The sequence below is a fragment of the Chaetura pelagica genome, unplaced genomic scaffold (assembly GCF_000747805.2).
Source record: "Chaetura pelagica isolate M959 unplaced genomic scaffold, ChaPel_1.0 scaffold624, whole genome shotgun sequence".
NCBI lineage: Eukaryota > Metazoa > Chordata > Aves > Apodiformes > Apodidae > Chaetura > Chaetura pelagica.
Genome location: NW_009953079.1, coordinates 2 through 22,359, shown reverse-complemented (window position 1 = coordinate 22,359; position 22,358 = coordinate 2). Strand labels below are relative to the sequence as shown.

Here is a 22,358-nt window from a genome sequence, read left to right as displayed (position 1 = left end):
GGGTCCTGGGGTGCCTGAGGGAGGGTCTTGGGGGGCAATTCATGGGGACAGGGGGGGTGTCAGCACGGGAGGGCACTGGGGTGATAGTGGGGTGCAGTGCCCAGGGCTGGGGGCATAAGGGGGATGTGCCTGGCACCAGAGCAGCAGTGAGGGAAACATTGGGGTGTGACACCATGGGGGGGTGGAACGGGAGACAATGAGATGACGCTGCCTGGGGAGGGGTCACACCCAACCCCCCATATCCCAGCACCAAGGGAGGCTGAGACCGGGGCAGAGCTCAGTTTGCATGACAGAAAACTTTTTTAGGCCTATAAAGGGGTTTTTTTGGTGAAAAAAGGAGGCTTTTGGTGAACGCCCAAAGGATGCTCTCCAGGTCCCCTTCAGCCCTGTATGTTGGCAACAACCTCATTAACACTCCCCCATGGGGTTTTTTTTTGGCAAATCCTTTAGGAAGCAGGTTTGGAGATGGAAGGGGTGGCCACGACCTACACGTTTTGCCAGAAAAAGGGTTTTCAATGACTTTGGTCACCCAAGTCAATCCCCACCCCCCTCCAAACTGAAAGAAACTCACAATAAATGAGCTAAGAGAAAAACTGGGGTGTCTCCCAAGAGGAAAGAATTCCCAGTTTTGGGAAATAACTCCATAAAAGCTCCCTAAATTGAGGAATTCCCTACATTGAGGAATTCCCTGAACTGGGGGGGAAAAAGGACGAGGGCTCCATCCCACGTTCCAAACCCAACGAGCCGCCAGGATCCAATTGTCACCTTTATTCATTTTTCCAAACCTCACTTTTATTTCATTATTATTGGTTGTGGGTTTTTTTTTCCTATTTCTTTCTAAAATCCCTCCAAAAAAACAACACAACCCCCCCCAGGGGTGGGGTCTCAGGGGCAGCTGCTGCTTCCTGGGCTTTTCTTCCTAAACCAAACCAGAACTGGCAGAAACGAAGCAAAATTCAAACTCAACGAGATGAACCAAGCGCCGGGGCTGCCCCCTAATGAAGCAACCACGTCCCTCCCCTTAATTAAAACCAACATTGGCCACTTTTGGGCCCTGAGCTCAAAAAAAAATGAAAAGGTTAAGAAATCAAAAATCAGGGATTACATCATCACCTTCACACAAGTATTCACAGTTATTCCGGCTGCGGCTCCGCTGGTGGAGCCTCTTCCTCCTCCTCTTCCTCTTCCTTCTCCTCTCCGCACTCGGCTGCTGCCGCCACGCTCCCCTTTTCCTCCTCTTCCTCCTCCTCTTTGCCTGCCTGGCCCTCAGTTTCATTTTGGGGGGAAACAGCTGATTTGGGAGCATTTTCAGAAATGGCAGGTGGTTCTTCAGCGCTTTCCAAAGGCGCCGCGGCCGCTTCCGACGTCACCTCCGACGTCGCCTCCGGCGTCATCTCCGCTTCCAGCTCATCATCTTGCAGGAACGGGGGCATCAGGAGTGGCCTGGGGGGCTGATCTTGCTCCCCCAGATTTTTAAGGAATTCCTCTGGCTTGGAAAACTCTTCGGAAGCTTCTGCTGCTTCTGTAGCTTCTCCCAATCCTCCTTCTCCTTCCTGGGCAACCTCGGGGGCAGCGGCAGCAGTTTCGGTGGCTCCTTCCACGGCGCCGTCTCCACCTTCCAAACCTTCCTCCACATCCTGGTCTGTGATTTCATCCGTGAAGGGATCTTCTCCCTATGGAAAAACAAGAGATGGGAGAGAGACAAAGAGTCATCGAGCCGCTGGGAATAACAAGGGAGAGGGGGGTTTTTTGCAGCCCAAAACCGGCATGGCGATGGATGAGTCTTAAAATGGTGGAATAAAAAGTCCAGCATGGAAAATCCCAAAGGATTTGCAGCGAGAGAACCCCGGGAAAAAAAAGATCCTACCCCTGGAAGGAGTGGAAAGAACTGGTAAAAAACAAAGCTCCTGCACCAAGGATGTGCTGGGGTTCAGCGGCCCCGCTCCTGGCTCAGGAGGAATTTGGGTTTAACAGAGATTATTAAAATCCAAAAGGAATTCCTCAACCTTCCGGCCCCACGGCCAGATTCCCCTTCCCTCGCTGGCAAGAGCGGCGACGCTTCCAGGTTTCCATCCCGCCTTTACGTGCTTTTCAGGAGATGGAGGAATCCAGATGCAGCCCCCGGCCTGGAGGGGTCTCTGGGGACACCAAGACCCTCCAGATTTGGTGGTTTTTGGGGTTTTTTTTAAGGTTTTACATGGTTTTTAGGTTTGATTTCTGACCTCGTTACCTGCATCCAGGCCGCCGGCGGATCCCAGCACCGTTCCCCCGCGTTTCCTGAGGGATTCTGCTCCCGTGGCAGGAGCAGAGATGCAGGCACAAGTTGTGGTGCTGCTGCCCTAGGCCTGGACCTTGCCAAAGGAGATGCCCCACACACACCCTGCTGTCACCATCCGAGGACAATCCCTGCTGCTACATTCCCAAAGTTCTCCCTCCCTTCGGCACGCCAGCGGCGGCAGGAACCTCGCCTGGAATCTGATCGACCACAGCAGGGGGGAGAGATTTCCTTGCTTGGAAAAACAGGAGGGAAAAATAAAAGCTCTCCAGACCCTTCCTCCTCTTTTTAATTCCCTCCCCACCCTGGGGTTAGTATCTGCCTCGATCAGAGATTCAGACCAGGTTGGCTGAGAAGATCCATGCAGGTGGAGGAGAAACCTCAACGTTCATCTTCTCTGGCTGAGGATCCCAACCTCCGGAGGCCACGGAGAGAAGGGGGGATCACGCACCCGGCTCTACCTCGCGATCTGGACCCCAACGTCCGTTATCGCCGGTAAAATCTGCCGGGGGAGGTGAAGTCCACTCGTGGTGGAGACTGTCACGGCTTTCCTTGGGAAGGGCGCGGTGTCCCGCCATCCCTCCGAGGAGGAATCCTTAGGCCCATGGTCAAGAAATCACCTCTTGATGCGGCCAAGTCTTGATTAAGTAACCGCCCTGCGTCTCCGGCCTCCCTCTGGGGGAAGCTTTGCCGAGGACATTTATGGCGGGGCGGCTCTTGGCATTACCTGCAATCCTGATTTTCCTCCACCCCTTTTCAGCCTGGTTTTGCACCTTGGGAATGATACGGAGACGGTGCTGGGATGGATCCGAGGATCTCCTCCTGCCGCTGGCCCATGCCGAGTCATTTAGATCTGCCGGCAGCCTTTGATACCGTTGATCATGAGGAGATGTGGACGTGCCTGCGGACCCTGGCAGGGGTAGATGGAGTTGCACTTGAGTGGTTCCAGTCTTTGGGGGGGGGGGTTTATTTGTTTTTAATTTTAGTTTTTAATTTTAATTCTCTTTTAGATTTCTCGGAGAGATCCCAGAGGTTTGCACCTCCTCAGCCTCGAGGGCTCCTGGCTCTCTCTCTCTCTGCTCCTGGGGGTACCGCAGGGTTTTTTATCTCACCCTCCTGTTCAACGTGTATGAGAGGCCGGTTTGAGGGGAGAGAGGCCCCGTCCTCCGCTGACAGACCCTCCACTCAACGTCTCTTTTCACTGGACCCAGAGGGTGGAGTCGCAGTTTTTTGGTTAGTTTTTTTTTTTGGGAAGATTATTTTTTTTTTATAGCAGAGACTGGGCTTGAGGAGAACCAGCTCCATCCAGGGTTAGCCCAGAAATTAAACCGTGCCGCCGGTGGGCGTGGGGCAACATCTGCTCCCCCGTCGGGGGGGGGGTGTGTGAGGGCATCTGCCTGCCCCTGGTTGCAAACAAGGGGTTTTTTTCTCCTGCAGGATCCTGGGGCTGTTCCCGGATTCCCAGGGAACAAGGAGCCAAAAGCTTCGTTTCATCTTCGCCCGGCGGGGGAGGTTCCCACCTCTCCTCTCTCTCGGATCCCGTTAAACCCGCCACCGGATCCGCCGGTGCTCCAGGCCGGGAATAACCGCCCCGGCTGGCGGCGTTCCCGCACGGAGCCATTTACCCCCCATGCTCTGAAGACTGTGTTTGCCTTCCAGGCTTCGTTCTGGCATTCCAAAGGCTGGTTTGGGATAAACGAACCCTACCCTGACCTCTCCTCCTCGTGCTTCGTCTCGGCTCTGAAGATCAGCTCAGGGTTCTCTGCCACTTCCCAAGGGAAGGGGAGGAAGAAAGGGGGGTGACTAATGAGGGTGTTTCAATGGGATTTCCCCCTCCTTGGGGTGCTCAGTCATGTGGTCGAGCTGCCAGGAGTGCTGCGGAGCCCGGCTCCTTACACGGGGTCCCAATTATCCCACCCCAAGCAGGGTCACAGGTCAGGGACTCCATGTTGGAATCAATCCCAGCGGGACCCAAGCGGTGGTTTCCTGACCCACACGCTCACTCCTCTGTGCTGGGGGAGACCTGGTGTGTGTGTGTCCCCTCAAGGCCAGAGCTCGAGGGGTGGGTGTGGGAACCTGGAATTCCTTTGGCTAGTTTGGTTTCTTTCATTATGTTTCCGTTTTGGATGGTTTCATTAATTGATCTACAGGCGCCTGGGAAGGAGAGCAGGTCCCATCTGTGAGTTCAAAGTCAGGAAAACAAAAACACCAGGAGAAGTGGTGGAAAGAGGAAAGAAACCAAACCCACCATTTAGAGAGAAAAAAAACCCCAAAAGGCAGCAGGTGGGACCTACACTTGTCCCCGTCGAAGCGTCGGTCACCACGGTCGGAGGCGGCTCCGCTGCGCGGCAGCAGCCGCCATGTCTCCTGCTCACTCACCTTGAGGTATTTTTCCAGCATCTTGACGATGTGTTTGTTGTTCAGAACACTCTTGGCCACGTGCAGGCTGGTTTTCTTGAACTGCTCAGCAGCCATCTGCAAAGGAACCCGAGGTTCCAACAGGGAAGAGTTCAAACAAGGAGCTCAGCTTGAGAGTTTCTATTCCCTCTTTCTCCCAGGGTTTGGGAAACTTGACCTCAGATCCCAGAAAACATCATAAAAAGTGGATGCGAGGGAGCACCCACCTCCTCTGCTAACACCAGCCCTGAAGAAGGACACATTTCAGCCCCAACAGGTGGACCATCCCCCTAAATACCCTGAGATCAAGTCCAGGACATTCATTGAAGTCATGGAATGGTTTGGGTTGGAGGGATGTCAAAGATCATCTAGTTCCAACCCCCACCATGGGCAGTGACACCTCCCACCAGCCCAGGTTGCTCCAAGCTCCATCCAACCTGCCCTTGGATATTTTCAGGGATGTCAAACACCAAACTCCCAGCACTGACGGCTGGATCTCCATTCACCTCCCACTTCTCATCCACTCATGCTTCCCTACAGAAGGACAAACCCCACAATCTTTCCACAACCCCTCAGAGCTCCCAGCTCAGTGGCTTCATCTCATGGTGTGACCCCAGATGGTTTGAGTGTTTTTTTGGAAGCTGCAAATAAACCTGGAGCACCTGGACATGTCCTCCCACCCTGGCAGAGCCCATTGGGAAGGAGCAGGATGGCTCACCCTGCGATTCCTGTTGTGGTCAGCAGATCTGAGGTGCCTCTGGAGGAGGTGGTTCTGGGCAGGGATCAACATGTCACAGGCCATGCAGTGGGCAGCCTCGATCTTCTTGAAGAAATGCTCCTGGCCAATCCCTGCAGCCAGGCCAAGGAATCAACCACAGGGACAAGGGAGGTGACCCTCCCTTCCACCCCCACCCCTCAGCACGGCCAGGTCAGCACCCATATTCCTTCCAGTTTTGGCTTCCAAAGATGCCAAAAAACTCCCCCATGATACATTGCTCTGAGGTGGGGAGGAGAATTATTCTGGTCTAAACCAGATAATTCCAACCAGAACCCAAGGGAAGAGAGATGGAGACAACAGTCTGAGGGCCAAAGAACTGTTTTCCTCAGTTCTATCCAGAACCAGCCTGTCCTTCCAAAAATGTTTGATAAGGGTGGGAAAACAGGGGCTTCTCCTCTTCTGGGTTCCTTCCTCCTCCCTCCTCAAGGTCAGATTTTATAACCAAAGTGCAGCTCAGCTAAACTCTGCTCATAGAAGCCCAGCATCCCAGACTGGTTTGGGTTGGGAGGGACCTTAAAGATCATCCAGTCCAACCCCCTGCCACGGGCAGGGACACCTCCCACCAACCCAGGTTGCTCCAAGCCCCATCCAACCTGCCCTTGGACACTTCCAGGGATGGGGCAGCCACAGCTTCCCTGGGCAACCTGTTCCAATGTCCCAGCCCCCTCATACTCCCAGTTCAGCCCACACTGGGGCTGATGGAGCTGCTTTTCCCCATCAAATCAACTCTGCCACTTTCTTCTAACATTAAAATCAACCACAGGTTCCACCTGCATTAACCCAACAACTCCAAAACCGCACAATTCCTGGCAGTTTTTCCCTGATCACCCCAGTTTGGTGCTCACAAGCGTCGCTGCCGCTCTTGGAACCATGACAGGCGTTCCTCCCCACCCGCCACCAGGATTTATTGCCCAAAGTTGGCAAAAAAAAAGGATCCAAAATGGAGCCTAAGTTAAATCCTTTTTGTGCTGCTGACCCTCTTTGGAGCATCCCCTGCTCTCTGAACACAGGACAGACACTCACCTTTGAAGGGATCTGGCTTCTGCTTTGTGCCCTCCTTCTCCGTCAGCTCCTGGCGCCGCTTCTCGATCTTCTTGTTGCGGTTGATGATGTACTCCTGGGGGGCAGAGGGGACCTGCTGTGCTCCTCACAACTCACCCACACACTCAAGGAACAGAGGAGACTTGCTGTGCTCCTCACGACCCACCCAGACACTCGAGGGGCACAGTAGACCTGCTGTACTCCTCAAGACCCGCTGCCCTCCTCAGAACCCACTGAGACACTTGAAGGGCAGAGGAGAAGACTTGCTGTCCTCAAGACCCACTGTCCTCCTCAGAACCTACAAAGACCCTTGAGGGGCAGATCAAGAGCTGGGAATATCCAAATTGGAGCCAGGGAGAAACCCACTTCCACGTCACCACCAGATTCCTTGTGGGAGACCCCAAATCCTAGATATATGGCCCCAAAAGGCAAACATGGGCTATCCAGAAGATACCCCTCCCCTAGTCTGTATCTCACCTTCCTCAGCTCTAGACATTGAGCTGGCAAAGACCATTTCTGCAATATTAACTTCAGGCCTTTTTGATCAAATTCATACAATTAACTTCCCCTCCCAACACGACTGGTGAGAAACCGCGTCGTGCTGACGTCATCGGGTGACGCGGTGACAACAGCCACACAGCCAAGCTTGTCTGGATCAACCTGCAGCCCCTCCAGCTCACAGGTGACTTTGGGAAGCCCAGAGCAAGCCTGGAGAGCCAAAATTATTAGGGCTGGAGGGTTGAAATTAAGACCAAAAATCCCAAATTGTCTGGATATCCTAAATTATTGAGCTTGGATATCACAAATTAAGGCTAAACATCCCAAATTAAGCCTGCAAATCCCAAATTATCAACTCTGGAAATCCCACGTTATTAAGGTTGGGTATCCCAAAATTATCAAGGCTGGATATCCCTAATTATCAAACCAGGATATCTGAAGTCATCAGGCCGGGATATCCTCAAAGATCAGGTCTGAATATTCCCAATGATTAGGCCTAGATATCCCAGATGATCAGGCCCGGAAATCCCAAACAGTGCCTGGGTATCCCCAGTGATCAGGCCTGGGTGTCCCTTGGAATCCTGGCTAACCCAGCACGGAAGCAGGAAGGGCTGAGCCAGCAGCCCCCACCCACCTGCAGGAACTCCACGGTCTTGTCCGGCAGTTTGGTGCCGATGTAGCGCAGCGTCTCCCTGTGGAATTTGCTCTGGAGATGTTTCTGGATCTCCTCCTCCTCAAAGCTGCGGAACTTGCAGACGGAACAGGCAAACTGGATCCTACCGGGAGCAGTCGTGCCAGAGGTGAGGAACCAGATCAACCCAACAAGACCATTCCCAACCCCTGGTAAGTTTCTGCCTCTTAGTTTTTCCAAGTGCTCTCCTCCCAGTTTGACCTTCTCATGGATCTTTATCAAGGCTGCAGGACCTGCACAGATTAACTACCATTCACTTCTCCATATGGCAGGAATTAGCTGGATAGTGGCATCCAGGGGGCCATGCTCAATGGCTCAATGTCCAGATGGAAAGGGGTGACAAGTGGTGTCCCCAGGGGTCCTTACTGGGACCGGTCAAGGACATGGACAGTGGGATCGAGGGCACCCTCTGCAGGTTTGGAGATGACACCAAGTATGGGTGGTGTGGTTGACACACCATTGGGGCAGGATATGATCCAGAGGGATGGGATGGCACCCAGAGGGATCTGGACAAGCTGGCAAAGTGGACCCAAGGTGAACCCCTGAGGTTCAACAAGGCCAACTGCAGGGTTCTGCACCTGCGTAGGGGCAACCAGAGCTACCAACACAGACTGGGATGAGGTGATGGAGCAGTCTTGGGGAAAGGGACTGGGGCAACTGGTGGGTGAAAAGCTGGATATGAGCAATGAGCACTTGCAGCCCAGAGAGACAATCAGATCATGAGCTGTCACCAGCAGTAGATCAGGGAGGGGATTGTCCCTCTCTGCTCTGCTCTGGGGAGACCCCACCTGGAGAAGTGGGTCCAACTCTGGAGCTCCCAATGCAAGAGGGACATGAACCTGGTGGAACAAGTCCAGAGAAAGGTCACAAAGATGTCCTGAGGGCTGAGGCACCTCTCTAACAAAGACAGGCTGAGAGAGCTGGGATTGTTCAGCCTGGAGAGAATAAGGCTCCAGGGAGACTTTAAAGAACATTCCAGTGCCTGAAGGAGCTCCAGGAAAGCTGGGATGGGGCTTGGGACAAGGGCAGGAGTGACGGGATATGGGACAGTGGCCTAAAACTAGAGCAGGGCGGATTTGGACTAGACATGAAGAAGACGTTTTGTGCTCTGTGGGGGGTGAAGCACTGGCACAGGTTGCCCAGATGTGGTGGAGACCCCATCCCTGCAAATGTTCCAGGTCAGGCTTGATGGGGCTCCTAGCAACCTGGTCTAGTTCAACAGGTCCCTGCTCACTGCTGGGGGGGCTGGGCTAGATGACCTTGAAAGGTCCCTTCCAACCCCGTTCTATGATTAGAACACTCTCCTGGATTCCTAACCACACTCTGAGGGACCTACTGAACACATCAGTGCTCTCCTCATAGAACAGCAATAAACCACCAACAGGGACAAACTCCACTGAAACGTCCAGTTCCGGGCTCCTCAGTTCAAGGAAGATCTTGAGGTGCTGGAGCAGGTCCAGAGGAGACAACAAGGCTGGTGAAGGGACTAGAGAGAAAGTCTGATGAGGAGAGGCTGAGGGAGCTGTGGTTGTTTAGCCTGGAGGAGACTCAGAAGGGACCTTCTCACTCTCTACAACCACCTGAAGGGACGCTGTGGTCAGGTGGGGTTGGACTCTTCTCCCAAGCAACCAGTGACAGGGCAAGAGGGCCTAGGCCTGAAGCTGCTCCAGGGGAGGTTTAGGTTGGACATTAGGAAGCAATTTCTCATGGAAAGGGTGATCAGCCATTGGAACGGACTGCCCAGGGAAGTGGTGGAGACACCATCCCTGGAGATGTTTAAGGAAAGGCTGGATGTGGCACTAGTGCCATGGTCTGGCTGAGGTGGTGGCGTTTGCTCAGAGGCTGGACTTGATGATCTCAGAAGGTCTTTTCCACCCTCAATAACTGATTCTCTGAAATCAGAACAGACACCCATCCCCCCCTCAGCAGATTTATCCCACACCTGTGCCCTCTGGTCAGTATTTTGCCACAAATGGTCCATCCTCTCCTTTTCCCTACCTGTCCATAGCTCGGTCCCTCATCCGATCTCTCCTCCGCTGCTTCTCCCTCTTCTTCTTCACCTCCTCATCATCATCCTCACAACCATCTCCAGATGCTGCCAGGAGAAAGGAAAAGGAATGATTGTGTTCCCAGTCTCCATGGTGCTGCCTGGGATCCAAACCCCTCAGTTTCCTCTTTACTCTCAGCTTTGGGAAGTCACCATTTCTTTTGGTCTCCCCCTCCCAGCTTCCAACCACAGGGAAGCAGCAGCTTTTTGCCAAGGTCTCCAAACCCTCCATGAACATCCCACAGAAACTCCAAGACTTTGTAGGACAACAGGACAAGCTATGAATGGGAAGTCCCAACTTCCACGCCTCTCTGCCTCCCTTCCTTGGGATGAGTTGCTCCTTCTCCCACAATCCTCATTTTTTCCCCCTTTCATGAGGCTGAAAAACCTCCTCAGGGAAGAGAAGACACCAAAGCCAGCAGAGATGCTGGAGGACTAGCTCTGGCTTCCTTGGGATGCTTCTGGATATATCCCTCATGTTGCCTTCCCAAGAAATCTTTGACAGTTCTTGGGAAAGCAAAAAATAGATCCAAGGATTCAGCTGAGCTCATCCCTGCAATGTTTTGGGGTAAAAAGCTGTGAGTTAGGGAATAATTCACCTGGGATGTTTTTAGGGGAAGTAGCCCAGAGACACTCAGGCATCAGAGGGAAGTTTCAGGAGGAATTTTAACCCCTCTGTTTCAATCCCCCAAACCAACCCAAAAGCAGCAAGAGAAGGCCTACAGGTTGTTTTCCCCAGGTGCCCAAAGGCAGGAGGCACAAGGTGGTGGGGTTGGTGTGTTTTTTTACCACAAAAGCCCAATCCCAAACCCACTGAGATGGATTCAGCTGCTTTAGACCACATGGGGTGTGGCATTAGTGCTGGAAAACTAGTGCTGGAAACTAGTGCTGGAAAACACCTCCACCCAGTCCAATTTGTTGGAAAGTAAAATCAAAATAAAAATCAAACAAGGTTTGTCTCATGGCTGAAGCCTCCAAGGAGAATGATGGTATTTTCTGCTCTGTGAGAAGAGGACATCTTCTCATCCTCCACCGTGGGGGCAAAGAAACCAGAGAGCTCTGGGTAGGACCCAGAAGGTGAAGCAGATGGATTTGGGGTAGGATCATTCCAGGAACAGGGTTTAAGATGCCACCTTCATCCACCAAATGTCCCCAGTTCCCATTCTCCTGGAAAAGAGAAACACAAGATGCTGGTGTGACTGGAAGTTCCCCAGAGACCCCCCCCCCAGGTAGTGTCAGCTGGAATGAAACACCCATTTGTAAAAATGCTCCTGAAAAGAGTAATTTTTTGTCTCGCCTTGTTGTGTGTCAGGGCTGCTCAGCATTTCCCACTGTCATAATTTAAATACCTGGCAGCTGAGCTGCTGCTCTGAGGAACCCTGCCCCAAAGGTCACCAGTAAAACCAACAACAAACCAAGCACTAATTGGGATTCAGCTCTAACGAGCCTGACCACAAGCAGAGGTGCAGGACCAAAACCTTTAACCTACAAGGGATTTTCAGGCACTTCCCAGGCCAATCATTCCAGCTGAAGGGCACAGGAAAATAAAATTATAAGAAGCAAATATCTTCCCAACTCCTGGGCTCAAAATGGAGTATCTGGGAGATTTTCAAGATTTGGACCCACAGAAATTGCCTAAATTGCTACAGAGATCAATAAAAAATAAAAGATTACTTACACCTTTGTCAGCTTCATCTCCTGATTTTTCTTCTCCTTCACCATCATCTGCTGCACAAAAGAGAAGTTACAGAGTGGTCATAAGGTTGGAAGGAAGCTCTGGAGATCACCCATTGCCACCCCCTGGAGAGCAGGGTCACCTCCAGCAGATCCCACAGGAACCAGCTGGGCTGGGAATGTCTCCAGAGCAGGAGACTCCACAGCCTCTCTGGGCAGCCTGGCCCAGGGCTCTGCCACCCTCCCAGGAAACAACTTCCTCCTCCTGGGGAGCTGCAACTTCCCATGTTCCAGCTGGTGCCCATGGCCCCTTGTCCTGGCCCTGGGCACTGCTGAGAAGAGCCTGGTCCCCCCCTCCTGCCCCCCTGGAGATCTGGAGCAGCCTTGAGGAGACCCCCCCTCAGGCTCCTCCTCTCCAGCTCCACAGCCCCAGCTCCCTCAGCCTTTCCTCATGGGCCAGATGCTCCAGTCCCCTCAGCCCCTTGGTGGCCTTTGCTGTCCCCTCTCCAGCAGCTCCTTGTCCTTGTGCCCACTGTCCCTTATCTACAGCAGAACCCACTGGAATAAGTCAAGAAGCTGGTGTTGGGGATGAGGGGGGTGTCTATTCTCCCACTTAACTCTCCATGGGCCAAATAAATCACAACCCCTGTGCTCATGGCTCAGAACTCTACAAACAGCTTCCTGGCTTCTCCTCACCCATCAGCCTCTGCTGGAAACTCTTACAACCTCGGGCATGAAATTTGATCCCAGGTGCACAACACACAGACCAGGAAGCCTGTGCACTCCTGGCAATGTTGTGACACCCAGACTACAAAGAACAGAACAGCCCCGACACGGTGACACCTGCCGATAGTCGAGAGGTACAACAGGCCAAACAGGAGGCGGGGAAAGGGGTGGTCAGAGGCAGGAGGGGCTGGTACCGTTGTCGCTGTCGTCGCCCTCGCTGTCGCTCTTGGCCTGTTTGCTGTCGGGCTCGTCGCCGCTTTGCGACTGTTTCCGTTTCCTTCCTCCTCCCTCCCCATCCGAGCGGCCACCGGAGCGGTTCCGGAATCCTCTTCTCTTGGGCTGAAGAAGGAAGAAATAATTTGTGTTTATGGTGTGAATCCTTCACCCTGGAGCACTGAGGAGGCAGGAATGGCACCAAGCCTGACAATATCCAAGAAACACTTGGACAACACCCTCAGGGACATGGTGTGAACTTTGGAGTTGTCCTGTTCTGGGGCAGGAGTTGGACTGGGTGATCCAGGCTGATCCCAGGAGGTGGCTGAGACACCACCCCTGGAGATATCAAAAAAGACAGATGTGGTGCCAGGGGACAGGGCTTGGTGGTGGACGTGGCAGAGTTAGGGTAGTGGTTGGACCTGATGGTCTTGAAGGCCTTTTCCAACTAGGGATACTGTGATACTGAGAATCATGGAATGGTTTGGGTTGACAGAGACCTTGAAGATCATCTAGTTCCAACTCGGGGTTCATTCCTGAGCTCACAGGCTCAGGATGAGGTCAGCATCCCTGGGATCAGGGCCATGGTTCTCCTCCCTGTTTTTCCTCTGTCCCCATCACAAAATCCCAGACTGGTTTGGGCCAGAAGAGAGCTGATCCAGTCCCACCCCCTGTCATGGGCAGTGACACCTCCCACCAGCAGCCCAGGCTGCTCCAAACCCCATCCAACCTGCCCTTGGACACTTCCAGGGATGGGGCAGCCACAACTTCCCTGGCCCAGGCTCTCCCCACCCTCCCAGCCAAGATTTTCTCCTTGTGTCCAACCTCAAGCTCCTTTCTCCCAGTTTTAATTCATTATTCCTCATCCCATCACTCCCCTGCCCTTATCCAAAGTCCCTCCCCAGCTTTTCTGTAGCCATCTTAAAGGTTTTTTTCCAAACAGAAGGATTCTGTATCAATCAATCTGAGGCATGTAAAAAAGCTTAAATATCCAAACATTCCATCCCTCTGCTCCATATCCTCAAAAAGTTGGAAGGCTTGTCCCCCTGCAGACTTGTTTTGGGCTCTAAAAGGATTTTATAGCTGGGTTAGTGACGCCTGAAAAGACTGGGGAGGGGTGAAGCACCCAGAGCCTCCATTTGAGGAGCCAGTGGGTGTACAAGAAGCTTGATGACTCTCTGGTCTATCCCATATTCATTATTCCACCTCGGAAGCAGGGTGGAATTAAAACTAAGGCTTCTCCAGCACAAGCCAAACACAAGCAAGAAGCAACTTTACCAAGAAACAAACCCAACCTGGCGGGCGAGGACTCACCGTGAGTGCGTTCATGTGCCAGGGCATGGCGCCCATCCTGTCTCTGTTCCGTTGCCTGCCCATTCCATAGGGCATATTCCCATACCGGCCCATTCCCATGCCCGACATCCCCATCATGCCATAGTCATAGTCTCCGTAGTCACCATAATCTCCGTAGTCGCCATAATCCCCGTAATCCCCATAGTCGCCGTAGTCGCCGTAATCACCGTAGTCACCGTAGTCGGGAACGAGGGCTTGGGAAAAGAGGGAAGGGAGCCTGTTGGATCCGGCCCCCCCCATCCCACGCCCACCCATGTAGTTCAGCTCGTTCCAACGAGCCGAGAGGCGCTCGGAGCTGGAGGAGGGCATGAAGTGGTCGCTGCGGTTGAAGGCGTTGAGGCGCCCGCGGTTCTGCACGCGGTTCTGGCCCCGGCCGCGCAGGAGCCCGTAGCTGTTCCCACGGTTCCGGGACTGATCCCGGCGGTTGTCGAACTGGCTCCCGAAGGAATCGTTCCGGTCACCTCCGACATCCCCGTAGTCGTAGCCAGAGCGGTACAGGTCACGGTCGTTCATGGAAGACCTTGAGTCGTATGAGTCGAAAGACTCGAACCTGAAGGAGCTGTGGGGGAGAGAAGGGTCAGAGAGGAACAAGACAAACATTTTCATCCACTGAAAAACACTTGAAGCAACTTCTTTTGGAAATCGAAGCTCTCAGAAACCTCAAGAGCACAGAAAAACCCAAGTTACAACCCAATCATGGCAGAAAAAACATTTTTAAGATAAAATTAACTTGTCAAAGTGTTAAAGTCCTTCAAAAGTACTTGACAAGCAGGAGTTGGTGTTAAAAATGGACTGAACCCCATGTTTTAGTGCACACCCATGTCAGAACTTTGCAGCACTAAATCACTCTGGATTATGTTGTCCCAGAGTAACAGGAGATCCCAAAAGCTTCCCCAGGGAAATCCCCCTCCTTCACATCTCAGAGCTGCACCTCCAGGTGGGAATTAATGGGGATAACCCCTCGGCTCCTCGTCATTTCATCAGGAACTCTTACCAAGTTCAGTTATTATTTCAGGAGCAAAACACAAGAGTGACAGAGAGGTTGGGTGGGAAGGGACCCCTGGAGATCATCAGTCCAACCCCCTGGACAGCTTTTTTCCCTCTGCCTTCCTTTTTCTGCTCAGTAATTACATACATATATATATTTAATTTTTTTTCTTCCCACTGAGTTAAATTGAGTTGTTTCATGTTGGGCTGCCCAGAGAGGCTGTGGAGTCTCCTGCTCTGGAGACATTCCCAACCCAGCTGGTTCCTGTGGGATCTGCTGGAGGTGACCCTGCTCTCCAGGGAGTGACAGTGGGTGATCTCCAGAGGTCCCTGCCCACCCCGAGGATTCTCACAGAATCACAGAATATCAGGGATTGGAAGGGACCTCTGGAGATCATAGAGACCAACCCGCCCATCAGAGCAGGACCAAAGCTAGGGAAGGTCACTCAGAAAGACATCCAGACAGGTCTTGAAAGTCTCCAGAGGGGACTCCACAACCTCCCTAGGCAGCCTGGCCAAGTGCTGTGAAGCCCTCCCGGTCAAGAAGTTTGTCCTCATGTTGAGGTGGAACTTCCTGTGCTCCAGTTTGAATCCATTGCCCCTCGTCCTATCACAGGGCACAAGTGAGGTTGTCAAGAGGTTTTCTCTGACTGTGATATAATACTGATGGTGCCCAGGCCACCACAACAGCTTCAACTGACTTGACAGGCCTTGAAAACATTTTTTTTTTAGTATTAAAAAGAAATAAAAAGAAGCACAGTCACCTCTCCTGGTCCTCCATGCCCTCCCCCGTGCCACCACTGCCCTCCTTGGACAGCATGTCCAGGCGCTGGTTGATTTTGGCAATGATGGAATCCGAGTTCTCGTTGCCCGCGGCCTCGGCGCCGTAAGAAGTGACGGGCATGGTGGCCACCTCGGGGTTCATGGCCAGCTCTGAGGGCTTGGGGGCTTCCCAGCTGCTGGAGGTGGCTGCAGCATAGTTGTAGGTGGCAGCTGTGTTGGCGGCTGTAGTTTGGGTGTTGTAGTAGTCATAGCCTTCATAGCCTGGTAAGAAAGGAAATAAAAGCATGAAATGGTTTGGAGGGACCTTCAAGATCATCTAGATCCACCCCCCCATGAGCAGGGACATCTCCCACCAGCCCAGGTTGCTCCAAGCCCCATCCAACCTGCCCTTGGACACTGCCAGGGATGGGGCAGCCACAGCTTCCCTGGCCCAGGCTCTCCCCACCCTCCCAGACAAGAATTTCCTCCTCGGGTCCAACCTCCAGCTCCCCCTGCCAGTTTCAAGCCATCCCCCCTGGTCCCATCACTCCTGCCCTTGTCCCAAGTCCCTCCCCAGCTTTCCTGGAGCCCCTTCAGGCACTGGAAGGTGCTCTAAGGTCTCCCTGGAGCCTTCTCTTCTCCAGGCTCAATACCCCAACTCTCCCAGCCTGTCTCCAGAGGTGCTCCAGCCCTTCCATCATCTCCATGGCCTCCTCTGGACTCACTCCAATAGCTCCCAGTTCTTCCTATATTAGGGACCCCAGAACTGCCTCCAGTTCTCCAGGGGGGTCTCACCACAGCAGAGGGGACAATCGCCTCCCTGGCTCTGCTGCCCGCGCTGCTGGTGACACAGCCCAGGAGGGCCATGGGGGGGTTCTGGGCTCCAGCACATGGTGGCAGCCCATGTGGAGCTTCTCCCCCACCATCACCCCCGTGGATATTAACATCCCAAGGGATATTAATTAATGCAATATCATCGACACAGGGATCAGGAAAAACAAGTTAGATGCCAGGGGATCCTCCCAGGCCAGGCTGCAGTTGGGTTCCACCTCCTTGAAAAGAAACCTAGTCTTTAAAAGTGAGAAATACCAAAGAATCTTGTTGCCCAACCCTAAAATCACCAGGAATTTCCTCCCTTGGTTGATGTTAAGCTACCAAAACCCACCGTGATGCTGGTGGTGTTTGCAACCTCTGGAGAAGATCCTGAGCCATTTCTGTCTCAGAGCCTCATAAAATGACACAAAACCCCCCAAGTGGATGGGCCCATCACTGTGTATCCAGCAAAAAAGGACCAGGATCAAAGAATTTAATCAGAAGATCTTGTGGAAAGACACCACAGCCTTGTTGTGCCTTTGTCTTCCCCATCTGCCTGTGACTCATGGTTTTATTTAAATTCCAAGGTCCCCTGGGCAGGAACAGCCATTCAGCTCCACCTCAGCATGAATCCTTGACTGGGACATCCAGGCTTAACAAAAAAGAGAATTAATAGAAGAAAAAAAAACACCCTCATTTTCACCAGTGAGTCGATCTAGGAGGTTTGAACCCACAGCCCGAGGTGCAGCCTTCAGTGTGATCCTGAGAGGACCAGAGGAGTAACAATTCCTAAAGTAATCTCGCTTGGGAATGCATAAAGAGCAGCTTAAAGCAGCCCCAGGATCTCAATTGAGGCCAATTAACTAATTGCTCCCAGAGGAAAAGTTAATTTAGTGAAAGCAAATCATGGCTGGTTGAGGGGAGTGGCAGCGTGGTGCCAGGAGGACATGAGGGGGCAGGGAACCTGTGTGAAGGTGCAGGCAGCTGCCTGGGCCCCAGCAACGGGAACTGGGAATGGGGAAGACATGAACCCTCCTCAGCCACAGGCTCCAACTCCTGCTGGGAGCAGCTGAAGGCTGAGCCTGTCAGCAGGACAGGGCCTCAGACAGAACCAGCCCCAGTGCTGGGGAGAGGGGAAAAGCCACAAGTGAGGGAGGGGTAAAGGTCTGAGTCTGCAGAATCTCCACCAACTTCCAAGTGGAGACAGTTGATGGAGCTGGGAAATGGCACCAACTCCAGGGCCTGAGCAGACACCCCAACACCAGAGAGAAAGGAGGGTTCTAGCTCCTACCTTGCCAGCTTGTGGCGTTCGTCCCATAAGTACCTGAAGGAGGCAAAGAGAAAAGGGCTTCAGCTCCTACAGAAGCAACAACTTCAGAGAATAAATATTGATATAAAGTCACTGATTGCTGGTAAAAATGGATCCTTTTGCATGGAAAGGGGAGGGAGGAAGGAGGGGTGGGAAGGGAAGGAGGGGTGGGAGGAGAAGATGGGAAGGGAGGGAGGAAGACTTCCAAGACACAATTATCAAAATGAACTGAATAACAGATACTTCTTTTTAAATCTATTTTTTGAGATATTTTCATACCGCTGCACTGGAAAAGGCTCCAATTATCCCACAAAACCCCTGGGGTAGCAGTAAAATCGCAGCAACCCCCTAACTGCTCCTTTGAGGAGGATCCTACTGCTGGTCCAGGTCAGGCTGGGGAGGAGTAGGAAGGTGAAAGCCCAAAGTCCAGAGCCTCCCAGGACTCCTGGTTTTGTGGCAAAGCACCATGTTAACTACAGACAGGGCTGTGACCAGTTCATCCAGTACAGGATACTGGGAATATCATGATATGTCAGAGAAAGCTTTTACCAAAACCAAGCAGGGGGTCACTAAAACATGTACAGAAAGGCTGGAAAAAAATGATTCTGACATTATTCAAGCCAGAAGGATGAAATAATCAGTTCTCTTCTAAAATAGCCTTTTTCTAACCCACCAAAACTCACCTTGGGTGCTGGCAGCCCCAGTATTCCAGGTGCCATAACCTGCAAGAAAAAGAAAGAAGCAAGATCAGGGCTCTGCTGCTTCCCTGAAGTGACTCTAGATACAATAAAGTCTTTAATTGCAGCTGCAATTCTGCTTTTTTTTGTTTGTTTGGGACACAAGGATGAAGTGAGCCCTGGGTTTTCTTTTTCATTGTTTCAGCATCTAAAGGTCAAGATGTTTGGAGTGAAGAAAAAGAAGTGAAAAAAAAAAAAGTGATTTGAAAGAGAAATGAGTTGTAAAAGGTGCTGGATGGAAAGAGGGTGCAAAGATTTGTTGAGAGAGAAAATTCATGGGATAAATCACCCCAAGACCTGAACTGGCCATTTTCATTGTGTTATGTCCCCAAAGTGGCCTTTTCCATAGGGAATATCTACGGGATATCTGACCTCAGGGGACTCCAGGCTATTGCAGGAGCCAATCAAATCCATGGATCCCTCCACTCCTTGGCACTAAGTGCAGGATTTGGGATCATGAGGCTTCACTCCAGTCTCTGTCTCCAGGTAGGAGCAGCAGCCATGGGCCAGGACAGACAGGGATTCCCAGCACCACTTCTCCAGCTCCTTTACTCCACGTTTTGTTTTCCATGCCAAAATCAACCTTCTATCCACTTGAAACCTTCTCCCAGGTTTCCAAGTTGGACTCAGCCTCCTCCTGCAGTGATCCCTGGGACCCTCACAGAGCTCAGCCAACACCTCTATCGACTCCAGGGGCACCAGAGGAACAAATCCAACAAATCCTCAGGAGCACATCAATTAAACCTAGAATTCCAAAGCAACACAACTGGGTGTCCTGCTGGAATATCTCCCAGAGGTTTGGCTGCCATTTCTCTGCAGGAAACCCCTTTTTTAAAAAAAAAAATCTTGATTTATTTATTGTTCTGATCAGAAAAATCAGCTGCTCCACAAGCAGAGCTGTTGATGCCCATGATGGATCCAAATTATTCCCACAATCCAAACTTCTCCCTGTTTCTCTCCTGGATTAGGAGTTTCCCTTCAGCAGCTCTCCCTCCAAACATTCCCTGGCTGAGAAAGAAGCTGCACAAGCCAAAAAAAATCACACACTCCCCCTCCCATTTCCTTCCTTCTTTAAAGATTTAAGCTGCTTTTCAGCACCAATTTGGCCAAAATTGATCTTTCTGGAAGAAGCCTCCAACTTTCCAAAGCCTTTCTAGGTTTGGCACCAACTGCAAACTTCTCTATGTTTTTGGGAAGCAGCCCCTGATTTTGCCAAACTTTCAGGTGAGAACAGCCCTGAGAAGGACCTGTGTGGAGAATGGATGGAGAGCAGCCCTGGGGAGAAGGATCTGGGTTGGGAGGAGATGAAAAACTGGACAAGAGCCCACAGTGAGCGTTGGAGCCCAGAGGCCAGTTGTGTCCCTGCAGGGCCAGGGAGGGGATTCTGCCCCTCTGCTCTCCTCTGCTCTGGTGAGACCCCACCTGAAGTTCTGAGTCCAGCTTTGGAGCCTCCAGCACAGGAGAGACATGGAGCTGTTGGAGGGGGTCCAGAGGAGCCCACAGAGATGATCCAAGGGCTGGAGCAGCTCTGGAGACAGGCTGGGAGAGTTGGGGTGTTGAGCCTGGAGAGGAGAAGGCTCCAGGGAGAACTTAGAGCACCTTCCAGTGCCTGAAGGGGCTCCAGAAAAGCTGGGGAGGGACTCATCACCAGAGAGGGCAGTGACGGGACAAGGGGGAATGGTTTTAAACTGAGAGAGGAGATTTAGGTTGGATATCAGGAACAAATTCTTCACCATGAGGGTAGGAAGGCATTGGAATATGTTGCCCAGGGAGGTTGTTGATGCCCCATTCCTGGAGGTGTCCAAGGCCAGGTTGGTTGAGGCTTGTGCAGCCTGGTCTGGTGGGAGGTGTCCCTGCTCATGGCAGTTGGAATCTGATGATCCTTAAGGTCCCTTCCAACCTTCGTCACTCTGATTCTATAATTTTGAAAGCCTTTTCTTCATGTTTTTGGAGCGTTCCCCAATTTTTCCAACTTTTTCTCTTTGTTTGGAGGTGATCCCTAATTTTACAAAGCTTTTCTATTTCTGGCAGCAGCCCCCAAAGTCACAAAGCTTTTCCATTTTCTGGTGGACCCCCAGTTTTGCCAAGCTTTTATTTTTTGGAGGCAACTCCCAATTTCTCTTTCATTTAAAAGATTAAATTTAAAGCTTTTTATCTTCCAAAGTTCTCTTGTTTGGCAACAACTCTTCGTTTTAAAACATATTTCTTTCTTGAGAGAGCCCCACGTTTCACAAAACCTCTCTCTGGAAGCCCATATTCCTTCAAGGAATGAAGAAATCCAAGGTATTCCAAAGACCTCAAGTTTTCAGGACACCTCAAGAATGTGGTAAATAAAGAGTTCCATTCATTTTGAAATGAAAGATTAAGTCTAAAACCCTCCTTGATGAAACACTTGGGAATTAATGACTCCATGCTGACATCCAGAGGTTGCATCCCTCAGTTCTACACATCCTTAAACATTCCCAGAATGGAAAAAATAAAAAATCAGTGGAATTCAACATCATCCCCTTCTCTTGGGAAAATAAACACAAAATCAAGAGCAGAGCAGGAAAAAACCAACTTGGAAGGCACCAGATGGTGAATTTTATCAAGCTGAGTGCACCATGAGTCCTGGCTTGCATGTTTATTCCCAGGACAGGATTCCCAGAGCTGGAAAAACTGCTTAGGATTTGTTTTTCTTTGCACAAGTGAAGCATGAATCCAGAGATGATGGAGCAGCATCAAGATTTCAGTTGTTCATTCTATGTGAAGGACTGAGAAATTAATTTTAACACCCACAGAAGAAAAATCTACAGCCCAGGAAGCAGGAAGCAATTCCTTACAGAAGTAGAGGTCCAAGGTTCTCTTATTTCAACAAAGGACTTTATCCAGGGAGAATTAAAGACAGTTTTCTGCTGGAATCATGAAGTATTTACATTAAATCCACACGTCCCACACTCCAAGGCAAGGCTGGGATGTAAAAGATGTTCTTCCCAAAAACCCACTTGTGTGGAACTACATGATTGCCAACAGGAAAAATGAAGGTGCTGGTTCTGAGCTGGGCTGGCTCCACCTGAGGGTGGTTTATAAAACCATGCATAAAAATGGAAAGAACAGCTTTGGTTTTATACTATATAACAACAAAACTGCTGAGGGGTGAATCTATTAATAGTTCTGTGAGGTGAGGGAAAGATTCCAGCTCTAAGCAGCTTTTTAACATCATTAAGCCAACAAAATCTTCCTCTGGAATAATTTTCAGCCTCATAAACTACTCTTCCAAGCTGTCTATCCAGACTCAGTAGAGAAAAGACAGCACTCACAGATTATGATTAAATGCACATTTAGGATGGTTTTAATCCTATCATGGTTTCTCACCTCATTTTGATGCCCAAAAAACCCCACTTTCAAAGCATTTAAAGGCATGATGGAATTGGTGCTGGGCACCAGAGCTCCACCAAGTTGTGGAGACACCAGCCAACTTGTCAACAGGTTTGTATCAACACAATGTTGGGATGAATGATGAACAATCCCTGCAGGAAAAGCTCCATGCAGGGTGTGAGGAGCAGGACGAAGCACACGCAGAAAGGGCATCACTGCTGTGGTGTTCATAAAAACCCTGCTGCAGTTGGGAGTTTCGTTATAAAAACCAAGGAAGTGCTTTAAAATTCGCCCTCCTGGGACCTTTGTGTCCCTGGAGGTGAATGGAAGCGAAGTGGGAAGTCGGGATGAGATGTGGGAGCTCCTCCCCACCTCACATCCAGCTCAGCTTCATGGAGGGCTCTGAGACACCCAATATTCCTGTGACAAACTCCGATTTGGGACGTTTCTTGGCACCCCCGCAGCCCTGTCTCAGAGCCCGCAGAGCCGTTAAGCAGCAGCAGCAGCCGGGGGGGGCACCGACACTAACGAACCTTTGAGGAAGGATCCCGGGTTTTTCCACGCACAAACCGCTTCCCTGGGGCCGGTGGATGAACCTTCCCGACCGGAACTGCCTTTCCAGGCCGTTTCGGTGGGTTCCCACCGGCTTCTTGACGCCAGTTTTACCGGCTGGTGTTGAACGTCGTGCGGGAAAACACCT

The 22,358-nt window shown here is 51.5% G+C and overlaps 1 protein-coding gene across 1 annotated transcript; it reads right to left on the bottom strand.

Moving 5' to 3' along the window:
- Window positions 1–1,133: 1,133 nt before the first annotated feature.
- AKAP8 (A kinase (PRKA) anchor protein 8) lies at window positions 1,134–18,286 on the bottom strand (the record flags this gene model as incomplete). The annotated part of the gene is made up of 13 exons (XM_009996967.1): window positions 1,134–1,673; window positions 4,655–4,750; window positions 5,391–5,521; window positions 6,474–6,567; window positions 7,624–7,765; window positions 9,679–9,775; window positions 10,861–10,894; window positions 11,406–11,452; window positions 12,322–12,466; window positions 13,655–14,252; window positions 15,445–15,724; window positions 17,547–17,579; window positions 18,248–18,286. Coding segments are annotated over 13 exons (2,276 nt in total), but the record flags the coding sequence as incomplete, so codon positions are not given.
- Window positions 18,287–22,358: the final 4,072 nt, after the last annotated feature.